This window comes from Capra hircus, chromosome 5, assembly GCF_001704415.2.
Source record: "Capra hircus breed San Clemente chromosome 5, ASM170441v1, whole genome shotgun sequence".
NCBI lineage: Eukaryota > Metazoa > Chordata > Mammalia > Artiodactyla > Bovidae > Capra > Capra hircus.
The window spans coordinates 92,476,709-92,502,197 of NC_030812.1; the positions used below are offsets into that span (position 1 = coordinate 92,476,709).

Below are 25,489 nucleotides of genomic sequence, written 5' to 3' on the forward strand. Positions count from 1 at the left end.
GAGAGCATCTTTGGCCACTGGGATAAATGAGCATTTCAGCTTTCAAGGGTGGCAAAGACAGAGGTTCTAGGTTCAAGTGCCCAGAGATGCTAAGAGTAAGTCACCCATGGAGCAGATCTTAAGATTCTGGGTGCTAATCAGAGCTTGCTGTCTCTGTGCCTATCTGGCCTTCCCAGATATTCTGTAAGGCAGGGGTCCCCAACCTCTGGGCAGTGGAGCAGTACCTTCAGTCACATCAGCGGCAGCATTAGATTAAAAGTAAAGTGCACAATAAATGTAATGCACTTGAATCATCCCGAAACCATCCCCTCCACCTCTGGACAATGGAAAAATTGTCTTCCACGAAATCACCCCCTGGTGCCAAAAAGGTTGGGGATCACTGCTGTAAGGTACCCAGTATGATTTTAAAATAAATTTATTTTCTGCTTAAGCTAGGTAGGAGGGATTTCTGTTATTTGCAACTAAGAACCATGCTTGACTATGTATAGTACCAGCAGAACACATATTTGGAAAGAAAAACAAAAACAAATTTAAAACACTTATTAGCCTTGAAGAAAACCAAGAACCTAATGTTTTCATTGGCTCCCAGTCACTTACACACAGTAACTTCACACTAAGATGATAAGTATCTGTGAAATGTTCCTCTCCTAGAACATGGTATCTGTATCAAATATTAAAGAATGGATTCTGTTAAAATACATCTTGGTTTTAAGTGCAATTATCCAAGAATCACCAAAAGTTAAAGCATTCCAAAGAGGTAAATTCAAATACCACCAAGTCTTACTATCTTGGCTTGCTGAAATCCTTTGCAAGATTTTGCGGATGATTCTACACTCATCTAAAATGTTTATGCTAGGTTCCAAAGCTTACTTGTAAGCCCAAAGTTTGATCCAGTTCACTGCCTACTGTGAAAGGATTAACAGATAATGTTACTCTATTCTCCCTTTTGTTCTCCACTATGAAAAGCAGTAAAAAATATACATTTATCCTGGCATCTTGTGATAAAGAAGGTCTGCTGCTGAATGGATACATTTACATTGGAATCTAGGTGCTGAGTACAGTGGTTCTCAAAACGGGTTCCAGGATCAGAGCATCAGCATCACTTGAAAATTTCTTGGAAATTAAAATTATACTGAATCGGAACTTCTCAGGGTGGGGTCCAGAATTCTGTGTTATAAACTCTCCTGGTGTTTGTGTTCTATGCTAAAGTTTGAGAACCACCTTCTTTGGCAGCACAACTAAACCACTCCAATCAGAGGAGAATTAAATTCTGAGGATGGAATAGCAAGTTGCACCTTCTCAATTACACATTTCAGAGCATTAAAGGCATTCTTTTCTAGAACTAACTTAACTTCACACGCAGCACAAACTCACTTCTTCACTGAGGAGAAATGAAAAGTTCCGCCCTTTGGAGCACTAGAAAAAAATGTAGGAGGTGAAATCCATTTCTGCATTTGCTTTCCTCATTATACTCAAGAGTCTTGCTTCTCAAAGGAAAATAGTTATTTTTACAACCACCACCAAATGATCCTTTCCAGGACTCTTGGTTACCAAGATCCCATATGGAATCTTTTCCTGGGACTGTTAGACCTCAATTACTCTTCAGTCTTCTCCTTAGGCTAAATAATCCCAGTTCCTTTTACTCTTATTTAATGCTTTTTAAAAACTCACCATCGCTTTCAAGCTATGGAGTAAAATATGACCTCATTTGACTGTTCAATTAAATTGAAATGCATTTCCTGTCACTGAACTATAGAAATTAATGTCACAAAACCTGAGTTTCTTATATTCTACCTATGTTTTATAATACAAGATGTACTTCTTAAAATAAAAAGTCAAACTGAGGTCTGTCCTTTCTAGATATTCTTATCCCTCCTCTTTACCCCATTCCTCTTCCTAAAAAAAGTTCAGTTCATGCTAAGGTCACTAAGTATTCTGTATATATTGGATTAAACATTCTGATCCTCATTTGCCCTATTAAATAAGAACTGACCAGATGGATATTCCTCTGACTCTCTCTCCTGAGCAGGGTTTAGTTAATTAAAAATGATTATTTTTACTACGTATTTTATATATCAGCCAGATGTTACCTGTGGTCATTTCTGGAAAGGATCATTTGGTGGCAGTTATAAAATAGACATTTTCCTTTGGGAAGCGAGACTCTTGAGCCCAATCAGGAAAACTAATGGAGAAATGGATTTCACCTCATACCTTTTTCCTAGTGCCCAAACAGGATAACTTTTCATTTTCTTTGAAAATAGGATCCATAAAAATTCTGTCTTCTAACTCTGCAGTCTGGTTCTACTCATGTTGTATCCAAAAAGGATCAATTGATTCAGGAAGAAAAATTAATGCTGGTTTCCATCTGTACCAGAAGCGTAAATTGCCTTTTCCAAAGAAACTGATTTAGTTTCTCTAGATCTGGTTTAAGACAGATATAGGTACGACACAGTAACTGTTCTGCTCAATCAGGACAGGGACTCCATGGTGTCACTGTCATGATGGCCTTCCGGATAGATTTATAACAGTTTCTGCTTTTGCATAGGTCTCCTAAGAAGCTACAGTTCATGCAAACTAATTTGCCTAAATTTCCCATTAGTGCTAAAATACTCCAGAATGAGGCAAAGATACTGTAATTACAAATCTGTTTTGCGATTACACTGTCATTTTCTCTTCATTTGCAGACAAGCTAGAAGCTAAACAAGTGCCCCCTCTTTTTTTCTTAAAAGCAAAACAAACAAAAATAAAGCGATGTTCAACTTTCTTTTTAAAAAAAAAAAAATCAATTCTTAAGATCACTCAAAATTCTGAAAGTCTAACAGATTAAACAAACCACACTAGGGACTTCCCTGGTGGTCCAGTGGTTAAAGACTTCACTTTCCAATGCAGGGGATGTGGGTTTGATACCTGGTTGGGGAGCTAAGATTCCACATGCTTCACAGACAAAAAACTGGAACATAAAACAGAAGCAATACTGTAGCAGATTCAGTGAAGACTTTAAAACGGTCCACGTCAAAATATTTTTAAAGAGAAAAATAACCACGCTATCACTTGGTTTAGGTTTAGAGAGTTGGTCTTCTCTACAACACCATTTAGATAACTAGAGACAAATGTGAATCTTTCAAAAGTTTGACACTCACATGACAACAAACATAATCATTTGGTATGGCAGTGTATGGACAAGTAAGACACGTTTAATTCCAAAGCCCTGGCTACGTCTTGTAAAGTATCTCATGGCATGAGGTGGATCTATTAATAGGTTCTGGGCTCAGTTCTGATTTTCTACATCATCTTGCAATACTGACTTTCCCACTTGGAGTTGTTTTTTTCCTCTTTTTCTCTCTCATGAAAACATAGAACTAGATATTCTCTAAAGTCTTCTCAAGCTCCTAAGTGATATGATGGGTTGTTTGTTTAAAAATATCTTTCAGGCTTAAATTCTGCTTTCTTGAACCACTGCAACAATTTTTACAGAGGAAGGGGTAAGGGTGGGGTAAGAGTTGCTTTCATTAACTTACAAGCTTTAAATACAGAACACAGCGACTCATCTTCTGATTGTATAAAGCATCTGCTCCCTGTGTCCCGAAGTACAAAAATCTGCTTGCAGTAAATCACGGTCACCTCAGAAATGATCTCTTCTTCTTCTGTTTTCATGGCAATCCACATTTACTAGTGTTTTCCTATTGAAGTCATCTGCGGTACATTTGATTTCAAGAGCCAGGTAAGGGGCAGACATTTCTGATGAAGGGGCTGACAGTCGCTACAATACATTGTCCTCCCAAATATATGATTGCTTACCTTTAGATCAGGCCATGCTCATCAGCCTCTAATAAGTTTGAGAGACTCACCAGTCTTAATTTCCTATGTGAATCTATAATTGTCCGCAGAGGTCAATTTCAGTGGATGCCTCATATAAATTAGAATTGAAGATAATGATGCCTGTTCACTTGATCAACTGAAATGACCAGCTGGGTTTAATGGGAGGAAAACAGAAACCCCTGTGAAATTGGAATAGCTTCAAAGGTGAGGGAATGTGTAATTATTTTTCTGCAAAAGTTTCTTCTCCAAAGGTGACTGGCCATTGTGCTGGTGGGCTTGTGGACCAGCATATTATAACGGTAGAAATGGCATTCAGAGCCACTGCCCACATCCAGAGGCATAAGTCAAAAGTTTGCTCTCTGCTGAGCTGTGGGGGAAAGCAGAATTTCTTCTCCACTCATTTTTCATCATTTCATTCACAGTTGGAGAAGTGCTTTGAGTGACGTGCCTAATTGACTTCTGAGAGGAAAATTCTAATTTAGGTTGCTGCAAAAGTGTTTTCTCTTTATAGCCATAAACCATTATCTCAGATCTGTTATCATTATCTTTAGGGTAATATAATTTGAGGTCTGAACAAATCTTGGTGTCACCTACACCAACTCCTTTAACCTTACAGATGAAGAAACTGAGGCTCAGGCATGTGAACAGACAGGACTAAGGTCACAAAGCTAGAAAGAGGAAGAGGCAGGGTTAGAATTCAGCAGACGAAAAGACCAAACAAAAACCGATTCCCAGTCCAGTGTTTTCTACTTATGAGTAGCTGGAGACTTGTTTAGGGAGGAAAAAAAGATGCTTTCCATGAAAATCACCATTTAAGAAAACTTAATTTCTACAAAGGTGGGAGGAGGGGAGCTGAGAGAGACAATGAGTAAACGAACCAGTAGCCCCCAAAGCAGATTACTGTTCCCCACAGCTGACTGGGGGCTCTGGCTATGTGTCTCTGAGGGCCGGGGGACAGTTTTACGTACCTCCAGTGACAGCACAGACTCAGGAGCCATAATGCCTGCCTGGGATTGATTCTTGCCTCTGCTAATTCTGAGCTCTGTGACCTTTGGCAAGTTGCTTAAGCTCTCTGTTCCTCAGTCCCTCATCTGATAACATCAGATGATAACATCAATACTGACTGTTGTGAGGATTCAAAACCTTACTGTACCAACCTTACTGTACCAAGAGATTAGATAAAGTCTAAAGTAAATTGATATACATAAGGAGCTTCACACATACTAAGTACTATGTCAGGGTCTGCTGTTTCTTTCCTATTCACTCTTCCAGGAAAAAGCTTCAGAATATAAGACGTAAGTGGTACTTGTTAATAATGTACACAGGTGCTTTATCTAGATAAAGACACAAGGATTGTACTAGAGAGACTTAGAAAGTCATGGATAAAATCTCTTTTTAAGTTTAATAGATTAACTTTTCAATATGTATTACTACAATTTAAAGTTTTTTTAATAAACGATAGGACTTTTTTCATTAAAAATATTCAATGATATCCATAGTTTCATATAAAATGACAGGTATTTCATTAGCAAAACAGTTAGTAAAAGAGCATATCTGTTGTGAAAATTAAAGACAAATTATCATGGCAGGAAATTCGTGCTGAGTGATTAGGAAATTAGTCCTGAAGTAGTTTGGAAGAGCAAGAGAAGTTCGGGGTGCTTCATTTTCTTTGGCCACATAGTGGTTCTTGGGCAAGTCAATATTTGCTCCCTTAGAATTTAACATTATCAAAGCTATCATTAACATTTTACTCAGAGTTCTTAAGAGAAAGCCTTTGCAAAATTAACCCTGGAGATCTAGTAATTCAGATCATTTCAGATAAGCCTGAAATGGGGACTATGTGTAGATTAGTTGGTTTTTTTCCATTCATTCTTTAAGCTAAATTCAATGGAAATTTTAAGGGAGGGGAAAAAAAAGTTATCTATCCCCCCATTTTTTCATTAAATAACTTTAGCAATCACACAGAAAGATAATTTTTACACATTGTTGCAAAGGACGGTTTTGGAATTTGTTGATGATCTAAGACATGGGGAGGTCATGGTAGGCTGCGTATCTTCCAGTCACATGATGGTAAATCTGTGGGGAAAGCAGAGTTTAGTCATCAGTTATTATATTCCTATTCATATCAATTAATAATGACACTACTACATAATGATTTTAGTTAATATTTCATTATGAAGCCCCACTGTTATGTACTTCAGCAGAATCTCCTTCCAACCTTACTTTACGCGGAAGTTTGCTTGGAAGAAGGCAGATGGGGTATGATGAGGTCAATGAACTGAGTTTTCATCTCTTTGTTCTCACAGTCCAATAAATGCCTTTTTTTTTTAATTGAAATTGACTTACAATGCTGTGTTAGCTTCAGGCACACAACAAAGTGATTTATACACAAACACACACACACACACACACAAATATATTCTTTTTCAGATTATTTCCCATTATAGGTTATTACAAGATATTGAATATAGTTCCCTGTGCTATACAGTGAATCCTAGTTTGTAATCCATTTCATGTATAGTAGTTTATATCTGTTAATCCCAAACTTGTAAGTTATCCCACCTCCCCTTTCCCCTTTAGAAACCATGAAGTTTGTTTTCTAAGTTGTAAGACTATTTCTCTTTTGTAAATAGGTTCATTTATATTATTTTCTAGGATTCCACATATAAGTGATTTCATAAAATATTTGTCCTTCTCTATCTGACCTACTTCACCAAGTATAATAATCTCCCAGTCCATCCACATTGCTTCAAAAGCATTATTTCATGCTTTTTAATGGCTGAGTAATATTCTATTGCATATTACACACACACACACACACACACACACACACACACACACACATCTTCTTTGTCCATTCCTCTGTCAATGGACATTTAGGTTGCTTCCATGCCCTGGCTACTGTAAATAGGGCTGCTATGAACATCAGTGTGCATGTATGTTTTTGAATTAGTGTTTTCTCTGCATATAATGACCAGGAGTGGGATTGTTAGATAATATGGTAGCTCTATTTTTACTTTTTTTAAAGGAACCTCCGCAGTGTTTTCCACAGGGGCTATACCAATTTACATTCCCTCCAACAGTGTAGGAGGGTTCCCTTTACTCCACACCCTCTCCAGCATTTATTTGTAGATTTTTTGATGATGGCAAGTATACACAGAAGAACTATACCAAAAAAATCTTCATGACCCAGATAATCATGAGGGTGTGATCACTCACTTAGAGCTACATATCCTGGAATGTGAAGTCAAGTGGGCCTTAAGAAGCATCACTATGAACAAAGCTAGTGGAGGTGATGGAATTCCAGATGAACTATTTCAAATCCTAAAAGATGATGCTGTGAAAGTGCTGCACTCAATACGCCAGCACAATTGGAAAATGCAGCAGTGGTCACAGGACTGGAAAAGGTCAGTTTTCATTCTAATCCCAAAGAAACGCAAGGTCAAAGAATGCTCAAACTACCGCACAATTGCATTCATCTCACACGCTAGTAAAGTAATGCTCAAAATTCTCCAAGCCAGGCTTCAGCAATACGTGAACCGTGAACTTCCAAATGTTCAAGTTGGTTTTAGAAAAGGCAGAGGAAACAGAGATCAAATTGCCAACATCCACTGGATCATCGAAAAAGCAAGAGAGTTCCAGAAAAACCTCTATTTCTGCTTTATTAAATATGCCAAAGCCTTTGACTGTGTGGATCACCATAAATTGTGGAAAATTCTAAAAGAGATGGGAATACCAGACCACCTGACCTGCCTCTTGAGAAATCTGTATGCTGGTCAGGAAGCAACAGTTAGAACTGGACATGGAACAGAGTGGTTCCAAATAGGAAAAGGAGTATGTCAAGGCTGTATATTGTCACCCTGCTTATTGAACTTACATGCAGAGTACATCATGAGAAATTCTGGGCTGGATGAAGCACAAGCTGGAATTAAGATTGCTGGGAGAAATATCAATCACCTCAGATATGCAGATGATACCTCCCTTATGGCAGAAAGTGAAGAGGAACTAAAAAGCCTCTTGATGAAAGTGAAAGAGGAGAGTGCAAAAGTTGGCTCAAAGCTCAACATTCAGAAAACTAAGATCATAACATCTGGTCCCATCACTTCATGGCAAATAGATGGGAAACAGTGGAAACAGTGGCTGACTTTATTTGGGGGGGCTTCATAATCACTGCAAATAGTGACTGCAGCCATGAAATTAAAAGACGCTTACTCCTTGGAAGGAAAGTTATGACCAACCTAGATAGTATATTCAAAAGCAGAGACATTACTTTGCCAACAAAGTTCCATCCAGTCAAGGCTATGGTTTTTCCAACAGTCATGTACAGATGTGAGAGTTGGACTTTAAAGAAAGCCGAGAGCCAAAGAATTGATGCTTTTCATCTGTGGTGCTGGAAAAGACTCTTGAGAGTCCCTTGTAAGTGCAAGGAGATCCAACCAGTCCATCCTAAGGGAGATCAGTACTGAATATTCACTGGAAGGACTGATGTTGAAGCTGAAACTCCAATACTTTGGCCACCTGATATGAAGAACTGACTCATTTGAAAAGATCCTGATGCTGGGAAAGACTGAAGGCAGGAGGAGAAGGGGACAACGGAGGATGAGATGGTTAGATGGCATCACCGACTCAATGGACATGAGTTTGAGTAAACTCTGGGCGTTGGTGATGGACAGAGAGGCCTGGCGTGCTGCAGTCCATGGGGTCTCAAAAAGTCGGACACGACTGAACGACTGAACTGAACTGAACTGAACTGATTCTGACCAGTGTGATGTGATACCTCGCTGTAGCTTTGATCTCTGTTCTCTAATGATTAGTGATGTTGAGCACCTTTCCATTTGTGCATTGTCCATCTGTAAGTCCTCTTTAAACAAGTGATTTTTTATTTCTTTCTTAAAAATACTTGTCAGGTGTTCCAAGGACAGCAGGCTGCTGCTCCTCACCTGCCTCTCGATGTCGGCAAGTAGAGTGCTGGCACCTATTCGAAAGAGTTCAGGCTTCATCCACTCATCTCCCAGCTCCTCCTTTATGAGAGAGAGCCACACAAGGGAGTCCTTCGCGCTGCGGATGCCTCCGGCTGGTTTAAAGCCTACCTGAAAGAGGACAAGGGAAAGAGAACAATGCTTAGTATTGTTACTGCGTTGCTTTAAAAACCAGTCTTGCATTAATATAGGGTCTCCACCCTTTCTCTCTTTTCTAAATCCTATTTCACTTCCCCCAGCACTCAGAGCACTGACTCAAGCCCATTCACAGGACAAAATGACTTTTCCAAGATTAATGGGAGGAATGTCACTGCTTCCAAGGAGACACTAATGAGAGTTAATAACCCTCATTAACATTTCACTTGCTGGAAAGTCATAAGCCTTAACCATCTAGACTATAGCTATGAACCTGGGATAAACAAGAGAGGTGTCAATAAACAGGAAAACATAACACAGGAGCCTGTTCATTCTCCATTTCTATCAGGAGGCCATGGGAAATGTACACCTTTTGGCCCTTCAATCTGAACTGCAAAAGATACATTTGTGGGTTTAAAATGAGAAGAAACAATCAGTGAGGCCGTACTGACCAAACCACAGCAACCACCAAGGACAGGTGACACTTATTTTAATCAACTTAACTACAGGGACTTTTAAGTTGTCAGTAGACTGAGCTGCATAAAACAGCCAAACAGCTAAATAAGCACAGGAGAGAAAGACAGTGTAGGGGCCCTTCACACTTCAGCAGTCTCTGCAGGTGACCACCAATAGCACAATTCAGCCAGTATCTGATGTTTACAAATGATGTCCCTGAGTCCGTTAGAAAAGGATAGATGTGTCCTATATACAGTAAAACCTGCTTATCTAGAAATACTTTTCTTAAGAACTTGACTATCTAATAGAGTAAATACCCAAAGCCCAAGGACTGAAGCTCACACATTTGACCACTCCCGAGTTTGGTTGCTCTGCTGGAGAGCACCAGTGAGGGGGAGTGTTGGAGGGGTGGTTGTTGCTAACAGAATGCCAGAGAAGGGACACAATAAGTATATGGTCCATTATCAGCCCATAAAAAAATGAATAAACAGAAACCTCAATTAGGGACTTCCCTGGTGGTCCTGTCATTAAAAATCTGCCCTCTAAAGCAGGGGACATGCTTTAGATCCCTCATCCTAAGACCCCACATCCTGCATTTCTGCAACTACTGAGCCCATTCGCCACAAGGAAAGTTGCCCCATGCTGCAACTAAGACCCAATGCAGCCAAATAAATTTTTTAAAAAAAGAAAGAAAAGGAAACGTCAATTCAATAGAGTTGGGGGCGCTTACTCCTGGATAACAGGAAGAAGAGAGACTCTTCTTTCCTGGCAAGGACTCAGTGCGTGAACAGTCCCCGACTCCTTGTTTACTACACCTCCCATCTTCCTTTTCCTCTCAAGCATTCTTCTTCCCCTTCTTCCCTTGCCCTGCAGGGAGTTGCATGAGGCTCGCCACGTTCATTGATCCCCAGTAAATCCATCTTGGCTGGAGAAATAGCTGGCAGTCTACTTGCTTTAGGTCAACAAACCCTAGCTGGAAACTTCTAGCTAAACTGGCCTCCCCCCTTTTCCTCACCACAGAGCATCCAATGACCAACAGTCAAGTCTCACCAAGCCCACCCTCTGAATCCCTCTCCACACACACACACGCTTTCCTCTCTACTCTCCACACACACACACGCTTTCCTCTCTACTCTCCACACACACACGCTTTCCTCTCTACTCTCCACACACACACACACGCTTTCCTCTCAACGCTCGGTTCCACTGGTTTAGTTCAGACCCTCATCAGTCCTCATAGGAACATCGGCAGAAGTCCCCGCACTGGTTTCCCTGCCTCGGTCACATGTCACACAGCTAAGCAACAGCCACACAGAGATTCTAACCACATCTACCTATCACTCTGGAGCCTAGGTGACCTTGTAAGAGTAAGGGGAGGTGAGGGTGGGAGAGGTAAGTGGAGTGAAGCTATTTATTGAGATAAGGCAAAAAAGAAAAGAAAAAATCAGTGAGCTGATATTAGCATACATGTTAATCATAGGAGCATTTTCTGTCAATTAGGCAGTATCGCACACAGATTTTTCTATATAATTCTGCTGTATCAGCAAGTCTATTTGGCAACGCTTTGAAACAGAGTTTCCAGCGTAAGTTTATCCTGTCTTTTTTTAAGGGAGAGAATATGGAAAACATAAATCTACAATGAAATCAGTTATGAAATATCAAACCTCTGCTTCTCAAGAGTGACACTAATCACGGTCTGGAAGGCAACCCATTACATTTTAAAACATCTCTTAAATCAATGATGTGGAAGCTTCACCATCTAAGGGTTGCCTGGATAGCTTGTCAACCCTCGGAGAAAATGCCCCTGATTTGCAGATACACACACGGGTCCTTTCTTTGTGAAGTCAAGTGTGATCCAGATGAATATGAACTGACTTCTACCCGCCTCTCAGTAAAACCAAGATGAACTTTTATTGGCTAAGGAAAGGGGCAATACAGTTAAAAACAAAGTCATGAAAGACAGCAAACTGTTCCTCCCTCTCTACCGGGATCTAGATCATTGAGCTGTTAAAACTTTTATTGAAATTCTTATGTAAGTGTTCTTTCAGGAAGGGACGTGTTCACTTTTAAGATAACGGCTCAATGAGTGAATCAATGAGTGCTTGTTAAAAACAATACAGGACTGGGTGCCCCATGGAGAATTTTAGCCCCGACTGTGGAGCTTACGAGGACTTCTCTGTGTAGCTCAATGGTAAAAAATCCACCTGCCAATGCAGGAGATACGGGTTCAATCTCTGAACCAGGAAGATCACCTGGCAAAGGAAATGGCAACCCACTTCAGTATTCTTGCCCGGGAAATCCCACAGACAGAGGCGCCTGGTGGGATAGAGTCCATGGGATTGCAAAGTGTCGGATACATCTGAGCAACAGAACAACAACATCACAGAGTTTATGAACGTAGAGATGCCTGAGGACTATCCCTGACCCAGGGCTGCTGGGGGTGAGGGCCCAGGCATTTGGAAGTATAAAAAACTTCACATCAGTACTTCCCCGGCAGTCCAGTGGTTAAGATTTTGCCTTCCAATGCAGGAGCTGAGGGTTCAATCCCTGGTCAGGGAGCTAAGATCCCATATGCCTCATAGCCAAAAAAAAAAAAACAGAAGCAATATTGTAACACATTCAATCAGACTTTTAAAAAATGGCCCACATCAAAAAATTCTTCAAAAAAAAAAAAAAAAAACTGCATCTATTGGAATGTTTTTTGGCTGAGAGTAACCCCAGGTCTAGTGAATGGTCGTGATGTCATTTGAAGGTCCCGAAGCTAGAGTTCTCGTATTTACAGTCTTTCTTTAAAAAAAAAAAAAAAAATTGTTTTTAAAATTGGATCATTGCAGAAAGGCTACCAAGTAGAGGTTACTCAAGTTAAGTCAACTTTCCTATGTAGGTCACGGTAGATATTTATCCTATTTGTAATCTTTTAAGATATAAAGGTATTCTGAAGGAAAAATTCTGGAAGGAGTTCATCTCCTCTTAAACCTAGGTACATTCTAAGAAAGGTCTCTGATTCCAAAATAAACTGAAATACAGTCACATATAAAGTCATCACATCCCAGCTGGCAAAGGATTAAAGTTCTTTCTTTGGTTTCTATTCAGCAGACATCAAGAGATTGGTTTTAAAAGATGCCTTTCATGAAGGCAAAGTCTCATTTTAAAAAAAAATTACCTTTCTCTCCCATGATGTAAAAAAAAAAAGTAATCCTTTGAGATAATTTGCAGCTAAACAAGCAACTTGAAGTGAAAAGGAAAATCCAAACTCATTTTTTAAAAAAACACCTCCTACACATTTTTTCCTTTTAAATTCATATGTTTCAAAAAATATGTATTATTTTTCGAAAAGCTGGCAAAAGCGAGCATATACCCTCCTCAGCTTAACAGTCTTCCAAAGAGCACATCTGACTGCCATAAAACGCAAAAATGGATATTTAATTCAAGAGCTATATAACGTCTAGCTACCTTTTCCCTGCTGTTTCACAGCATTTCATTATTTTGTTTAATAAGTTCATCTCCTCGAGAATTTTCTCTTCACCTCACATTATTAAAAGTAATAAGTTTTTCTGGACCGGGGGTTTCCCAACAGAAAAACCAATTTATGTGTGTCCTTCAATAATGACAGGAAAAGATTATTTCCCATTATATTGCATACTTTTCATATCACCACCACAGCTTATCATTCAATAAATGTTACTCTGCAATTCTTTCCATTCCTCAAGGAAGTTTAATTTCTGCATTAACCTGTTTTCGCCGGCCAACGCCTTAGCAGAAAGCCTCTGTTGTGGCAGAATTAGTTCGTTAAAGAACCCATTTAGGAATCTCTTGTCAGTGATAACATTGTCTTCGGTTAATAAAAGGACGAAAAGTGAGTTTACATCTTGATCACATCTACTAACTCCCTCACTCACCCTCACTTTTCTGTGAATCACACATTCTTTCCCCATGAATGTATTCTTTTGTCATGAAAGGTAAATTAAACATTTATCTTAATAAAGGGAATGCATTCACAGCATCTGCATATAAAGACAGCTATCATGGCTGTGACTAGTATGATAAATAATATCATCTTTACTCCAAGGAAGAAAGATTTGCTGGCAATAAAATACCTTGTTTCCAGTTTTCCAAAAGAAATCTCTAATGGCCCGAAGCATAACTATAGCTACTGGGAAGGTAGCATTTACTGTTTCTTTTCCCGTAGAGGTCTTAATAAAATCTGATCCTAAAAAAAAAGAGGAAGAAAAACTCCATATCAATTTTTAAAATTTATTAATTAAAATACTTACTTTTTTTTTCCTTCCACTTTTGAGTCAGCAGAAGGAGCAAGTCGTGTACCCTTTTTTCCCTGAGGAATTTATTTTTCATCAATTATTTGAAAAACTAAAACCAAATCTCTCTTTAAAGTCATTCTGTCCATATTTTTTTTTTCTCTTAGTTTGTGTGTATGCTCAGTCGCTAAGTCATGTCTGACTCTTTGTGACCCCATGGACCATAGCCCACCAGCCTTCTCTGTCCACGGGATTCTCCAGGCAAGGATACTGGAGTGGGTTGCCGTTGCCTGCTCCAGGAGATCTTCCCGACCCAGGGATCTAACCCACATCTCTTGAGTCTCCCAAGCTCCTCTTACTATAAAATTAATTAAATTAGGCATCAAATGGATTCTTCCAGACCCCTGGGGCTCTTGCGTCTACATTTCCATATCATCAACTAAAACCAGGTTGGTTTATTTAATGGAAAACTGAGAGAAATAGAAACAATTTTTTGCCCTATGCTTAGGAATGCTGGAGACCCGGGTTCGATCCCTGGGTCAGGAAGATCCCCTGGAGAAGGAAATGGCAACCCACTCTAGTACTCTTGCCTGGAGAATCCCATGGAGGGAGGACCCTGGTGGGCTACAGTCCATGGGGTCACAAAGAGTCAGACACGACTGAGCGGCTTCACTCACTCACTCACTCACTAGCATCATATATCATCACAGTACTACAAAACTGGAGGGCCTACTCATTTTCCCCTCATCGTCTTTCTTAGGTGTGGTAGAAAGTGTGCAGAACAGCTGTGGCAATACAAGGAGAATCATCACTAGCTGATGTCTACTGCATTGTCTCTTAACAAAAGCTGTCTTCCAACTAGACTGTGACTTTCACGAAAGACACCACATATTTTCACCTTGCAAATATTTTAAACAACTTCCTGTCTCTCAAATACATCTTCAACCTAATGATGTAGTTTAACAAGGAGACAGAGAAAGGAGAGTAATAGTTAAGAGTTACTGAACTCTGGGTACTGTGCACCATTCCAGTGATTTACAAATATTGACTCAATCCTCACAATAACTGTATGCGTACTAATATGTACTAATAAGTACTAATATGATCCCTATTTTTAAGGAGGAAATGGTGACTGCAGCCATGAAATTAAAAGATGCTTACTCTTTGGAAGAAAAGTTATGACCAACCTAGACAGCATATTAAAAAGCAGAGACATTACTTTACCAACAAAGGTCCATTCAGTCAAGGCTATGGTTTTTCCAGTAGTCATGTATGGATGTGAGAGTTGGACTATAAAGAAAGCTGAGTGCCAAAGAATTGATGCTTTTGATCTGTGGTGTTGGAGAAGACTCTTGAGAGTCCCTTGGACTTCAAGGGGATCCAACCAGTCCATCCTAAAGGAAATCAGTCCTGAATATTCATTGGAAGGACTGAAGCTGAAGCTGAAATTCCAATACTTCAGCCACCTGATGCAAAGAAATGATGCTGGGAAAGATTGAAGGCGGGAGGAGAAGGGGACGACAGAGGATGAGATGGTTGGATGGCATCACTGACTCAGTGGACATGAGTTTGAGTAAACTTTGGGAGTTGGTGATGGACAGGGAGGTCTTGCATGCTGCAATCCATGGGGCTGCAAAGAGTTGGACACAACTAAGTGACTGAACTGGACTGAACTGAAAGGAAAGTAACTTGCTGGAGGTCAAACAGTAAGTGAGGGAGGAAGAATTTTAACAAAGGCAATAGAATTTAACCCATGTGCTACAGTGCCTCCAAAAAACTTAATTAGGGTCACACAGTCAGACACAGGGTCCATCCTCCATGTGGTAATCTACCCTCAAACTGTTCTGTGGACCACAGCTCAGCATCACAGGCACTACCAGAGAGCCTGTTAAAAACGCAGACCCTCGGATCCCACACTGAACCAATTAAATCACAATCTGAATAGAAACTAGGTTCCCAGATGATTCCTGGGCAATTTATGGCCCACACCCATGGAATCGGTGAAATCATTTGTAATCTAATCTCTGAGATTCTCCCAAGGTCCATCAAGGTGGTCAAGAGTAGAGGAAAGAAGTGGCCAAACTTCCCCCTCTAGTTCCAAGGGCACAAAACACTTCCAGGAAGACTCTGTGGACAGAGAAGTTCAAATCAACACACCTTGAGTAAGTACAATGTGAAAGGCACAGCAGAAAATATAAATACAAATCATTCAAGCTCTTTCCCTCGAAAGCGTACATTCAAGGAGCAGGTGGAGATGCAGCATAAATCCCGCGTAATCACTTGATAAGCCAGAAGTCAGGAGATCTGGTTTCTAGCTCTGGCTGACATTTACCTTGCAAATTCCATCACCTCACCTTTCTCATTTATAAAATATGTCTGGAAATCCTTACTTGCCTCATAGCGTTATAAAAGTAATCAAAACAGACAGTCTCTATGAAAGGATTCTGAAAATTATCAATGTTATACAAACCAAAATGGAGCAGGGACCTAGGTAGGGCTGCAATCTGTGTAAGAACTATGAGAATTCTGATCTACCCAATCAGGTCATCAGAAACTTTCTTTCCTTTGGACCTGAAGGCCCACTGGAAGAAATGGAGATGTGCTTGTCATGCCCGCATTCATGAAGAATTATTTACTGGGAGCTTACTATGGGCTGCATTCTGCCTACCTGCTGGGAACAGACCGGTACACAAAACAAAGTTCCTGCCCTTGTGACTAGATTCTCAAGAAGAAAAAGACAATAAATAAATAAACACATAATGAAGGCCACCTGATGCGAAGAACTGGCTCATTTGAAAAGACCCTGATCCTGGGAAAGATTGAGGGCAGGAGGAGAAGGGGACAACCCAGGATGAGATGGCTGGATGGCATCACTGACTCAATGGACATGAGTCTGAGTGAACTCCGGGAGTTGGTGATGGACAGGGAGGCCTGGCGTGCTGCATTCCATGGGGTTGCAAAGAGTCGGACACGACTGAGCGACTGAACTGACTGCATGAATGAAGGCCAGGTGGAGGTAAGTGTGATGAAGAAAAGTAATGTAATGATCAAGAGAGTGATGGAGGTGGGGAGAGACAGCTGTAATTTAACAGTCATCACAAAAGCATTTCTGATGAGTGAAATCCAGAGAACTATGAAAGGAACCTTTGAAAAGAGCATCACAAGGAGGGAGACAGCAAGCGCAAAGGCCTTGAAGTAGGCATATGCTAAGTTGATGAATGAATGAATGGATGGGTGAATGAATGAATGGGACTACAGAACCAATACCTGGCCCCTACAATATCAGAAATAACAAGCAGAGGGAAGAAATGAAAGCCAGGAAATACATGTAAAAGAACATTAGCAAAGATTCACACTGATACCAAGATGTGTTTTCCTAATAGGTGTCAGTGTCTTCTGATTCACTAGAAGGCTTTGGGTACCATATTCGATACAAGGCTTCCCTGGTGGCTCAGTGGTTAAGAATCCACCTGCCAGTGCAGGAGACACAGGTTCAATACCTGTTCCAGGAAGATCTCACATGCTGAGGAGCAACTAAGCCCGGGCATCACAATTACTGAGACTGTGCTCTCAAGCCCAGGAACTGCAACTACTGAAGCCTGCATGCCCTAGAGCCTATGAAGCCAGTGCAATGAGAAGCCCATGAACTACAATAAAGAGCAGCCCTGCACTCTCTGCAACTAGAGAAAAGCATGCATAGCAATGAAGACCCAGCAGAGCCAAAAATAAATAAAATTATTTTTTAAAAAACCAATATTGGATATCATCTAAATTCTTCATCTCAGAAGAGAGGCTATCAAGGGTACATATTAACAATCACTTCCCATTGTTATAGATTATGGCTTCATAGTTCACTTCTTTTTATTGATGAATAGTATTCTATTGCATGGTTGTTTCACTGTTTGTTTAGCCATTCATCTATCTAAGGATATCTTAGTTGTTTCCACTTTTGGCAATTAAGTTGCTATAAACATTCATATACAGGTCTTTGTGTGCACATAAGCAATTTTCAAATCAGTTGAGTAAATAACAAGAAAAGCAATCGCTAGATTTTATAGTAAGACCATATTTAGCCTTGAAAAAAACTGCCAAATTTTCCTGCAAAGTAGTTATACCATTTTTCATCCCCAACCATAATGAATAAGAGTTCCTGTTGCTCTGTATCTTCATTAGTGATTGGTATCAATTTTTGGCAATCTAACAAGTATGCCTATAATCAAGGGCATATGTTGTTAGATTAGATTACACCTATTTCAACTATGGATTACTATTGTAATCAGTTTTTCTTAAATTTCAAATTCCAATTGTCCATTACAGTAAATAGGAAAGAAACAGACCTTTGTATATTAAACTTATATCATGCAACCTTGGTAAACTCACTTAGTAGCTTCAGGAGTTCGTTGTTTTGGAGGGATTTTCTCCATAAACAGTCGTGTCATCTACACAGAAAGGCAGTTTTATACCTTTCTTCTTGTATTAACTTCTCGTGATTGTTATAACAAATCATAACAAACTAGGCAGCACAAAGCAACCGAAATTTATTCTCACTGTTTTGGAGGCCAGACGCCCAAAATCAAGGAGGCAGCAGGGCTGTCTTCCCTGTGGAGGCTCTCACGAGAACATCTTCCTGGCCTCTTTGACTTCTTACAGCTTCCAGCATTCCTTGCCTGCATCACTGCAAGCTCTGTCTCCATCTGCATATTGCCTCCCCTTCTGCATGTGAGCTTAATATTACTTCGCCTTTCTCTTATAAGGGCATGCGGCTGCATGAGTGCTCAGTCGTGTCTGGCTCTCTGCAACCCTGTGGTGCTTAGCCCACCAGGCTCTTCTGTCTGTGGAATTTTCCAGGCAAGAATACTGGAGTGGGTTGCCATTTTCTACTACAGGGGATCTTCCCAACCCAGAGCATATAGGATGACATTTTGAGCCGACTTGGATAAGCCAGAATAGTAATGTTATTTCAAAATCCTTAATTTAAACACATCTGCAAAGGCTCTCCCCACCAAAAAAAGGTAATGTTCACAGGTTCTGGGGATGAGGATGTAAATCTATTTTGGGGAGCCTTTATTAGCCTACCACACTTTCCAATCTTTATACATTGATTTTCCTTTTCTTGTCTTATTGCACCAACTAGGACTTACAGTAAAATGTTGAGTAGGAATGCTGAGAAAGAACATCCATCCCTGTTCTTAGAAGGGTCTTAGGGAAAAAGCATCCAATTCCTCAGCATATTAGCTGAAGTTTGTTTGTAGATATGTTTTATCAAGCTGAGGGGGTTCCTCTCTATTCCTAATTTGCTGAGAGATTTTATTAGGATTAGGTGTTGGAATATATCAAATGCTTTAATTGTACATATTGATATTAGCATACAATTTTATTTTCTTTTTTAGCTTATTGATATGGTAGATTATATTACATTGAATCAGTCTTGCACACCTGGAGTAAATCCCAGTTGGCTGTGGTATATTATTCTTTTTATATATTGGACTCATTTTTGCTACTACATTGTAGACAACTTTCACATCTATGTTCATGAGTGATATTAATATTCATCTATTGCTTTTCTTTCTCATAACTGATATTTGGGTAATGATAGTCTCACAGAGTGAGTGCTCTCTCTTCTACTTTCTAGACGAGATTGTGGAGAACTAGTATTATTTTCTTCCTTAAATGTTTTGTACAAGTCATCAGTTAAACCATCAAGAGCTAGTGCTTTCCTTTTTGGAAGGTTTTAAATATTTTTCTTTAATAATTTGCTTAATATTTATTCAACAATTTATTAAAGTATCAAATATAATATTATTAGATAAATTATCAAATATTATATTACTAAAGAAGAAAATTCATTATCTTATAATACTATCATTAAAATATTTTATAAAATAAAATTAAAATAACATCACTAATAGCCATATGTCTATTCAGACTATTTCTCTCGGTGTGAGTTTTGATTATTTATACTGGTCAAGAAATTGATCTAAGCCATCTGTATTATCAAACTGTGGGCAACGAGTTCTTCATACTATTCTTTTATTATTTTTTTAAAGATGATAGGAATAGTAATGATCTCTTGTTTCTGATATTAGCATTCTCTCTTTGATTCTTGGTTATTCTAACTAGAGTTTTATCAATTTGATTGATCTTTTCAAAGTACCAGCTTTTGGGGTTTTCAAATTTTCTATATTGGTTTTGTTTTCAATTTCATTTCTGTTCTAAATTTTATTTCTGTTGTTCTGCTTGCCTTAGGCTTAAATTGTTGTTCTTTCTCTTTGTATGTCCTAAGGTAGAAGCTGAGATTATTGATTTTTGATCCTTCTTCTAACATATGCAGTCAGAAATTTCCTTCTAAGCTCTGCTTTTGCAACATTTTACAAATTTTGATGAGTTGTACTTTAACTTTCATTTAATTAAAAAGAAATTTCAAAAACTTCCTTTAAGAATGTCTTAAACCAAATGTTATTTAGAAGTACCTTAATTTTCAACTATTTGGGAAATTTTCAGCTGTCTTTCTTCTACTGATTTCTAGTTTAGTTTCACTATAGTTCAAGAACATACTTTTTATTGTTTATTCTTTTAAATTCATTTAAGTGTGCTTTAAGAACCAGGATGTGTCCCTTTCTTGGTGAATGTTCTATGTGAACTTGAAAATATGTATTCTGCTGCTATTAGATAGTTTTCTATAAATGTCAACTTGATTAATATGGCTATTCAGGTCAATTACATCCTAGCTGATACTTGAGCTTGAGCTATCCACTACTGAAAGACAGGTCATGAAGTACAGTTATAATAATAGATTTGTCTATTTCTCTTTTCAGTTCTACCAGATTTTGCCTCAGATTTTGATGCTCTGTTTTTAGATGTATATGTGTTTAGGATTGTTCAGGATGTCTTCTTTGAGAAATGACCCCTTTATTTTTATGCAATGTCCTTACTTATCCCTAAAAATGTTCCTTTTTCTGAAGTTTTTGTCTGAAATTAATAACCCTTATTCTGAGGTTAGCATGGTATATGTTCCTCCAACTTTTTAGTTTGAACCTTTAAAGTCTTTATATTTAAAGTGGATTCCTTACAAACAATATACAATAGGGTCTTATTTTTATAATTAGTTATAACTTTTCTATGTGTTGTATTTTTATTGCTACACTTCTTCCTACCTTCTCTGGCTTTAACTGAACATTTTATATGATTCCATTTTATCTCCTCTCAGCATGTCAATTATACTTCTTTTGTATATTTTTTAGTGGTTGACCTGTAGCTTTCAATATACATTTTTAAGTAATCTAAATCTACCTCCAAATAACTATATATTGCTATAAGTACTGCAGTTATTTTTCAACCAAGTATTCCTAATTTTTCCCTCCTATCCCCTATAATACCGCTGTAGTTCATTTTCATTGATACATATGGTACAACCCAGACAGCATATTAACAAGCAGAGACATTACTTTGCCATCAAAGGTCTGTCTAGTCAGGCTATGGTTTTTCCAGTAGTCATGTATGGATGTGAGAGTTGGACTATAAAGAAAGCTGAGTGCCAAAGAATCGATGCTTTTGAACTGTTGTGTTGGAGAAGACTCTTGAGAGTCCCTTGGACTGCAAGGAGATCCGACCAGTCCATCCTAAAGGAGATCAGTGCTGAGTGTTCATCGGAAGGACTGATGTTGAAGCTGAAACTCCAGTACTTTGGCCACCTGATGCAAAGAGCTGACTCATTTGAAAAGACCCTGATGCTGGCAAAGACTGAAGTCGGGAGGAGAAGGGGACGACAGAAGATGAGATGGTTGGATGGCATCACCAACTCAATGGATATGAGTTTGAGTAAGCTCCAGGAATTGGTGATGGACAGGGAGGCCTGGTGTGCTGCAGTCCATGGGGTCGCAAAGAGTTGTACACAACTCCCTGGGTGTTCTTTGGAAGGAATGAAGCTAAAGCTGAAACTCCAGTACTTTGGCCACCTCATGCGAAGAGCTGACACATTGGAAAAGACTCTGATGCTGAGAGGGATTGGGGGCAGGAGGAGAAGGGGACGACAGAGGATGAGATGGCTGGATGAGACTCACGACTTGATGGACGTGAGTCTGAGTGAACTCTGGGAGTTGGTGATGGACAGGGAGGCCTGGCACGCTGCGATTCATGGGGTTGCAAAGAGTCGGACACGACTGAGTGACTGAACTGAACTGAATTGAACTGAGCAACTGAACTGAACTGAATGGTATAATCACCCAGTATACTATCACTGTTACTACTTTAAACAGTTATCTTTTAGATCAATTGAGAAAGAAAATAATTTATTTTTGTCCTTCACTTATTTTTTCTCTGATGTTCTTTCTTTTTCAATGTAAATCAGAGTTTCTGACTTACATTAATTTCCTACTCCCAGAATAATATTTTTAACATTTCTTATAGGGAAGATCTGCTGGCAATGATTTCCCCCAGTTTTTAATATGTCTAAGCCCTTTGCTTTTTAAGGACAATTTCACTGAATATAGAGTTTTAGATTGGTGGAGTTTTTTGCCTTCAGTACTTTATTTCAGTTTATTTTGACATGGTTTTCAATGGAAGTCCATTGAAATTGTTTCCTTTTTCTTTTCTCTGGCTTTTTATGAAATTTTCTACATGTCTTTGGTTTTCTTTAGTGTGAATCTTATATACACATATACTATGTAAAGGAACTTCCCTGGTGGTTCAGATGGTAAAGCGTCTGCCTACACTGTGGGAGACCTGAGTTCAATCCCTGGATCAGGAAGATCTCCTGGAGAAGGAAATGGCAACCCGCTCCAGTATTCTTGCCTGGAAAATCCCATGGACAGAGGAGCCTGGTAGGTTATAGTCCATAGCGTCGCAAAGAGTCGAACACGATTGAGCAAATTTACTTTCACTTTCACATAGCTATGTAAAAGGAAATGGTAACCCACTCCAGTATTCTTGCCTGGAAAATCCCATGGACAGAGGAACCGGGTGGGATACAGTTCACGGGGTTGCAAATAGTCAGACACAACTGAGCAACTGAACATGCATATCTAAGTATACTGTTTTTTGTTTGCTCATTTCTGATATTTATTCTGCTGAGTGAGCTTCCTGGATCTATAGTTTGGTAAGAAAGTGAAGTAGCTCAGTCATGTCTGACTCTTTGCGACCCCATGAACTGTAGCCCACCAGGCTCCTCCCTCCATGGGATTCTCCATGTAAGAATACTGGAGTGGGTTGCCATTTCCTTCTCCAGGGGATCTTCCTAACCCAAGGATCAAACCCGGGTCTCCTGCATTGCAGGCAGATGCTTTAACCTCTGAGCCACCAGGGAAGCCCCATAGTTTGGTATCTGTCATTAATTTTGGAAAATTCTTGGCCACTATTTCTTCAAATATGTTGTCTGCTCAATTTTCTCTTTCTTCTTCAACTACTCCAGTTACATGTGCCACACCTTTTGAAATTGCCCCACAGTTTTTGGATGTTCTTTTTTTTTTTCACCCATTTTTTCCTTTGTATTTCAGTTTAAGAGGTTTCTTTTGATATATCTTCATAGTCACTGACTCTTTCCACAGTTCTATCCAGCCTCCTGACAAGGTATTCTTCATTCCTGTTTCAGTGTTTTTGATTTCTAGCTTTTCTTTTGAGTATTTCTTAGGGTTTCTATCTCTCTGTTTACATTACCTACCATTCCTCATGTTGTCTACTTTCCCCATTAAGATCATTAACATATCAGCCACAGTTACTTTAAATTTCTCTTTCTGATAATTCTAACATATCTGCCATATCTGCTGCTGCTGCTGCTGCTGCTAAGTCCCTTCAGTCGTGTCCGACTCTGTGCGACCCCGTAGACAGCAGCCCACAGGCTCCTCTGTCCCTAGGATTCTCCAGGCAAGAATACTGGAGTGGGTTGCCATTTCCTCCTCCAATGCATGAAAGTGAAAAGTGAAAGTGAAGTTGCTCAGTCGTGTCCGACTCGTAGCGACCCCAGGGACTGCAGCCCACCAGGCTCCTCTGTCCATGGGATTTTCCAGGCAAGAGTACTGGAGTGGGGTGCCATTGCCTTCTCCAAACTCTGGTTAAATGTTTGTTTGTCTCTATAGATTGTGTTTTGTCTTGCCTTTTAGCATCTCTTGTAATTTTCTGTTGAATGCCAGATGTGACATCAGGCAATAAGAACAGAGAATAAGGAGGACTTCAGTGTGAGATTTTATGTTAATCTGGCTAAGAGTCAGGTTGTGTTTACTGTCTGCTGTAGCCAAAGGTATCAGAGTTTTTGAAACCTATAATATCCTTGTTTTTGTCTCTCATGTTTACTTCAGTCTTCCTAAATCTTCCTCTTTAGGGAGAGTACATGCCTTTTAGCTCTGTCAGCTGTAATCCACTAGATTACTGGAGCCCTATTACTGTAATGATAATGCATGGGAGAAAAGAAGTATTTTATAATCTTATTATTAAATTTCAGTCTTTAAGTGGGTCTTTGTCCTTGGGCTGTAACCTTCATAAGTGTGTCTTGGCTTTTCTCCCTGACTTTGATGATTTAGTAAGACTAGAGTGAAATGCCCTCCCCAGTAGGATGAGGCTCTAACAAAGCCTTTTGCCTTGGAAAGTGGACCTTTGTTAAGAAGAATGATCTGGGCATATTTCACAATGATTATTTTCCTCTTTCCCTCTCAGGGCCAAGAGAAGATCTTTCTTGGCTCTTCACTGTGAGAATCTGGGGTTCCTGGAGAGAAAACCCACAAAAATGTAGGGGCCACATGCAGCCTCCAACACTTCGCCAAAATTGCCATTTACGTGTTCCTACCAGTTTGACTCTCACAGGCAAGCAGATCTCTGCTATGACTCTCAGAATCTGTCAGTCTCTATAGATTTCAAGGGGGCAGTTTGCCCTGTGACTTAAATTCTTTAATGTTTGAGAAAAGTCATTTATTTTCTGAGAAAAGTCTGAGAAAAGTCATTGATTCTCAGTTTTTTCAGTTTGTTTTTTTTTTCTTACTCCAAGTACAGTTATGAAAGCACCCAAGATCTTCACATGACAACCAGAAGTTCTTAAATTTTAAGGCAAGCCTTTATTGTCTGGGAAGTCACATATGGAAGAAGATACAAATCATATACAGTATTTACATGTTTTGGATATAAGATTATAGTCAACAAGAATTGGAGAGGTTCAGATTCACAGTTAGAAAAAATAAGAGAAGGCTTCATGGAATGGGTGAAATTTGGGAGAGACCTTGAAGGAGAGATATAATATGAAGATGAGAGAGCAGGTGGAAGAAAAATACCATTAGAAGAAACACCAAAAGCATAGAAAGTTCAAGACATATCCCAACAGTAATAAATGGATCCATCTAAGGAATCTCTGTGAGGGACAGGGAGCATAGAAGTACAGAATGGTGATATTTGGGGTATGTGTGTCAATGTGGATTCTAAAATCTGACTATAACAATCCCATAGGAAATATAAGGTCTGATCATCTGAAATCAATGTTTAAGATGCTAAATATGGTGCTTGGATAGGCTGAGAAGGACAATTGAAAATCAGAGACTACATAAGAGATTCATAGAGCAGGTAGGTACAGGCACCACTGGCTACTTCTTTAAGTCCAGGAATATGACCTAGCTTTAATTACACAAAACACCTTAGAAAGTACCTTTGTATTTTACAACTGTCAAAAGAACAATGGATTTCCCAGTGCGAGTGAGTAGGCACACACTTTGTTTTACTTATTTTAATATTGCTTCCTTTGCCCCTCTGCTAAACCAAAATTACCTTGGAGAAATAAATGCTAGATTTGGAATTACTGACACCACAGAGCACCAGAGGCTCTCCTCAGAGCTCATGTAAATCCAACATTAACCAAGCTCACCTTTGCTC

At 39.3% G+C, this 25,489-nt stretch overlaps 1 protein-coding gene across 2 annotated transcripts in view; it reads right to left on the minus strand.

The window, feature by feature from the left end:
* The window catches only part of DERA (deoxyribose-phosphate aldolase), a 118,076-nt gene continuing 97,785 nt past the window's right edge, over positions 5,199–25,489 (minus strand). For both annotated transcript variants that reach the window (XM_018048429.1, XM_018048430.1), the window contains 3 exons: positions 13,487–13,599; positions 8,760–8,909; positions 5,199–5,895 (listed from right to left, as the gene is read on the minus strand). In XM_018048429.1, the coding sequence (XP_017903918.1) occupies positions 5,839–5,895; positions 8,760–8,909; positions 13,487–13,599 (320 nt within the window). In that variant the 3' untranslated portion in view covers positions 5,199–5,838. The remainder of the gene's footprint in view (positions 5,896–8,759; positions 8,910–13,486; positions 13,600–25,489) is intronic.